Consider the following 4871-nt stretch of genomic DNA (forward strand, 5'->3'; position numbering starts at 1 on the left):
TCTCTCTCTCTCTCTCTCTCTCTCTCTCAATGAATACAATTCATTAATAACATATTATTTTCTTACCATCATGTGACAATTGTGTATTATTATATTTGTCGGTATTACGGGAGAAGTCAATTGATAAGTTTGAAAAACTTACCGACTAATCCCTTTGTCAATATGTTGTCAATAAAATACGTTCAAACTAAATTATTGTCTCTTTATATAGATGGTTAAAGATCCATATTAATATATAAAAAAATCAATTTTCTTGAAATCTGGTTTCTGCGCGGTTTTTACATGTGATACCATATTTCTGCAGTTGTAAGTAAATTAGATAAAGTGTATTTCTGTCTCCCATACAATTCGTCCATCTTCTTTAGCTTCTAATATTTGTATTACGCGGTTTTTACTAACTGAAGTTGCACGTGGAATCCAATGGATTTTCCTTATACGTGTAGCTACATTTATAGTTCTTGTGTCGGCTTTAAAAAGTCAAAATCTACAAAAAAAGGCAATCTTGTCCGTGCTGCTGTAGCTTCTAGCATTTTATCTCCACTGCCCAACGTCAATCATCACTACTGAATGTTCTTTTAAACTTATATTTTTCTTCATCGGCTCGACAACTTTGTAAATAGGCGCTTCTCTATTTTGATTTACTCTGTCGATCGAATTTAACTCCCCGAGGATGCCCGCAACTATGAAGCTGGAAACACTAAAATAAGAAATATCAGATATATAAATCACATGATTAAGAAAAATCATTATAAGTTCTTAATATCAATCACAGTTTTTTTTAAAAATAATAAACATTTTTACATCACAACGGTTTTGGAAAAGGCATCAAACGATTTCGAATAAATATTACTAAATTGTAAATATTAATTCAAACGAGTAAAAGAAAAGTTTCTGAATACAAGTCACACGTTTTACAATCTTAACAACATGTTTTACAAAAAAAATCTCACGCTTTAGAATGTAAAGTACAAGATACTCAAATATTGCCATGTTTAACACCCCCCCCCCAACGAAAGTTGCGAATTCNAGTTGCGAATTCGATAAATATGCCATTCTTGAATGTACCGTTGTAGAAGCTTACCTGCCCTCCAGGACATGTATTTATACGATTTTTATTTTGTGTTATGTACTTGGTTTCTAGATATCGTCTTCCTTATTGACACATCTGGAAGTATTGCCAACAGTGATGTGTTGCAGGCTATTGATTTTATCTGCAACGTCACGAAATGGCTGACGATCGGGCCAGACGACATCCTGGTATCCGTCGTAACGTTTGATAGCACTTACGATGAGAAAATCAAATTGAAAGATTACAACTCAAGGGCCGAACTCCTCCGAAACCTGAAACGATTAGTCTACAGCAAACCAGATGGTGGTACACAGACTGATGCTGCTTTGGAGTTTGTGCGCCTGAATTCTTTCCTCCCGAAGAATGGAGGACGGCTTGATGCAAATAAGACGGTGGTTTTATTAACAGATGGTCAGTCATCTTTCCCCAATAAAACGTTGACTCAAGCGGAATTGCTGAAGTCAGTCCCGAACACCGAAATATTTACCATTGGAATCGGCAGCGCAGTGTCAGGGAGTAACGGAGAAATTCGAGGTATATCGAGTGATCCCGATTCTTACTATGTACAACATGTGGACGCATTCATCTACCTGTGTAACGTAGTGCCGGCTTTGGTTCCCAAACTCGGTAAGTATGGACAGAATCCTGTATATATGTCCTCTTGACTAACAGTAAACCCCATCCAAAAACAGACCAAACAGTTTGCCTGATACCATGAATGAAATGTCAATGGTATTGTTACACAAGCAAAACCCTACAAGAACAAACATTAATTTACCACTTTCTCCTCGTTCTTTCTCCCATCCTTGACTTTGATCTGGAACTTTACTTACAATAAACCTCAAAACAATCATGCACATGGTTCATAGGAGGACACATATTGTTTTCACAAAAACAAATTCGACATTTTCATATCCACAGATCCTTTGAGTAAAGCCACGGCAATACTGAACTGCCCGACGCCTACGACCACCACTCGGAGTCCTAGCTCCGGTCACCTAGGTTGGCGATCGTCGACTGCAACACCTGCAAGCCAATACCAACAAATAAGAACAACACGCGCAACACCACACCATACGGAAGGGGAAGGTATATTTAAGCATTGAACTGTTTTTGTATGGTATTGATGATCTATTTGAATGACACAGCTTTGCAAGCAAACAACATAATGCGCGCTAGCGCATTATGATTAGTTTCTGACTGAGGAATGGTGGATGCGAGACGCGTGAAAGATAGCGTTTGAAGTGAGTGATCTTGCGACGGAGCACAGGTTCGTTACAAATGTCTGAAATATTTATGGTTGCTGTGACTCATATCAGTAGGTCTGTAACATATGTGTCAGTAGGTCTTTATAATATGTGTATTTCAGACATTTGTAACGAACCCCTGTTGATCAGTGCAGTGTAACAGACGATATTTCTGATAAATTGCATGAGCGTTAAAATTGTTACCATTGCCGGCATTGGTGATTTCAACCGATGTGCATTTTGTACGATATTGCAGACATTGGTCTTGTTTTCGTTGTACAATGTAATAAAAGTGTTTTATTTTTTATTTTGCACATAAATTTACAATGCCCAGCGATATATTGGATATTGTAGTTCCGGTCAGTGTTGTATTAATACGCTAAGAATTGTGTCTCGTGATGCATGGTAATTAAAGTCCCATCAACTATACAGCTTTCAAAGAGACTATATAGTGGCAATGCCATGCAAATGTAAATATTATGTATATAAGACCGAACAACGACTTGTTGTTCTGAACATTAGCTAAAATGTTTTGCCATTTAAGAAATCCTCTCCTTCCATTTAAGAAATCCTCTCCTTCCATTTAAGAAATCCTCTCCTTCCATTTAAGAAATCCTCTCCTTCCATTTAAGAAATCCTCTCCTTCCATTTAAGAAATCCTCTCCTTCCATTTAAGAAATCCTCTCCTTCCATTTAAGAAATCCTCTCCTTCCATTTAAGAAATCCTCTCCTTCCATTTAAGAAATCCTCTCCTTCCATTTAAGAAATCCTCTCCTTCCATTTAAGAAATCCTCTCCTTCCATTTAAGAAATCCTCTCCTTCCATTTAAGAAATCCTCTCCTTCCATTTAAGAAATCCTCTCCTTCCATTTAAGAAATCCTCTCCTTCCATTTAAGAAATCCTCTCCTTCCATTTAAGAAATCCTCTCCTTCCATTTAAGAAATCCTCTCCTTCCATTTAAGAAATCCTCTCCTTCCATTTAAGAAATCCTCTCCTTCCATTTAAGAAATCCTCTCCTTCCATTTAAGAAATCCTCTCCTTCCATTTAAGAAATCCTCTCCTTCCATTTAAGAAATCCTCTCCTTCCATTTAAGAAATCCTCTCCTTCCATTTAAGAAATCCTCTCCTTCCATTTAAGAAATCCTCTCCTTCCATTTAAGAAATCCTCTCCTTCCATTTAAGAAATCCTCTCCTTCCATTTAAGAAATCCTCTCCTTCCATTTAAGAAATACTCTCCTTCCATTTAAGAAATACTCTCCTTCCATTTGTTTGTTTCTTACTAATCACGTCACTTACAAATGGCAAATTGTAAAATGTGACCAATGGTACAATTACACTAAAATATTCTGTGTTGTAACTTTGGTATTATCTTGTTACTACAGTTATGAATCATCAAATTTTGAACCTATTTACTCTGTTGACCTGTATTTTACACACTTTCAAATTCCGCTAGAGAGTAAGGTCAATATAATAACATCAATCAATAAGTTGGAATATATTTCTAGAATAAGAAATATAAGATATATAAATCACATGAGTAAGAAAAATCACACTTTAAAAAAAAAAAAAAATTTTTTTACATCACAATAGTTTTGGAACAAGCATTCAATGATTTCGAATAAATATTACTAAATTGCAAATATTAATTTAATTTCGAGTAAAAGAAAAAAATCATTTTTTACAATATAAATATTACGCTTTAGAATGAGAATCTTACCTGCCCTCCAGGAAGTGTATTTATACGATTTTTATTTTGTGTTATGTACTTGGTTTCTAGATATCGTCTTCCTTATTGACACATCTGGAAGTATTGCCAATAGTGATGTGTTGCAGGCTGTTGATTTTATCTACAACGTCACGAAATGGCTGACGATAGGGCCAGACGACATCCTGGTATCTGTCGTAACGTTTGATAGCACTTACGATGAGAAAATCAAATTGAAAGATTACAACTCAAGGGCCGAACTCCTCCGAAACCTGAAACGATTAGTCTACAGCAAACCAGATGGTGGTACACAGACTGATGCTGCTTTGGAGTTTGTGCGCCTGAATTCTTTCCTCTCGAAGAATGGAGGACGGCTTGATGCCAATAAGACGGTGGTTTTATTAACTGATGGTCAGTCATCTTTCCCCAATAAAACGTTGACTCAAGCGGAATTGCTGAAGTCAGTCCCGAACACCGAAATATTTACCATTGGAATCGGCAGCGCAGTGTCAGGGAGTAACGGAGAAATTCGAGGTATATCGAGTGATCCCGATTCTTACTATGTACAACATGTGGACGCATTCATCTACCTGTGTAACGTAGTGCCGGCTTTGGTTCCCAAACTCGGTAAGTATGGACAGAATCCTGTATATATGTCCTCTTGACTAACAGTAAACCCCATCCAAAAACAGACCAAACAGTTTGCCTGATACCATGAATGAAATGTCAATGGTATTGTTACACAAGCAAAACCCTACAAGAACAAACATTAATTTACCACTTTCTCCTCGTTCTTTCTCCCATCCTTGACTTTGATCTGGAACTTTACTTACAATAAACCTCAAAACAA

At 36.7% G+C, this 4871-nt stretch overlaps 1 protein-coding gene across 1 annotated transcript; it reads left to right on the forward strand.

The window, feature by feature from the left end:
* Positions 1-1141: 1141 nt before the first annotated feature.
* LOC110449502 (cartilage matrix protein-like) lies at positions 1142-4541 on the forward strand (the record flags this gene model as incomplete). The annotated part of the gene is made up of 4 exons (XM_021496405.1): positions 1142-1696; positions 1991-2158; positions 4094-4432; positions 4483-4541. Coding segments are annotated over 4 exons (1121 nt in total), but the record flags the coding sequence as incomplete, so codon positions are not given.
* Positions 4542-4871: the final 330 nt, after the last annotated feature.

The sequence above is a fragment of the Mizuhopecten yessoensis genome, unplaced genomic scaffold, assembly GCF_002113885.1.
Source record: "Mizuhopecten yessoensis strain PY_sf001 unplaced genomic scaffold, ASM211388v2 scaffold4627, whole genome shotgun sequence".
NCBI lineage: Eukaryota > Metazoa > Mollusca > Bivalvia > Pectinida > Pectinidae > Mizuhopecten > Mizuhopecten yessoensis.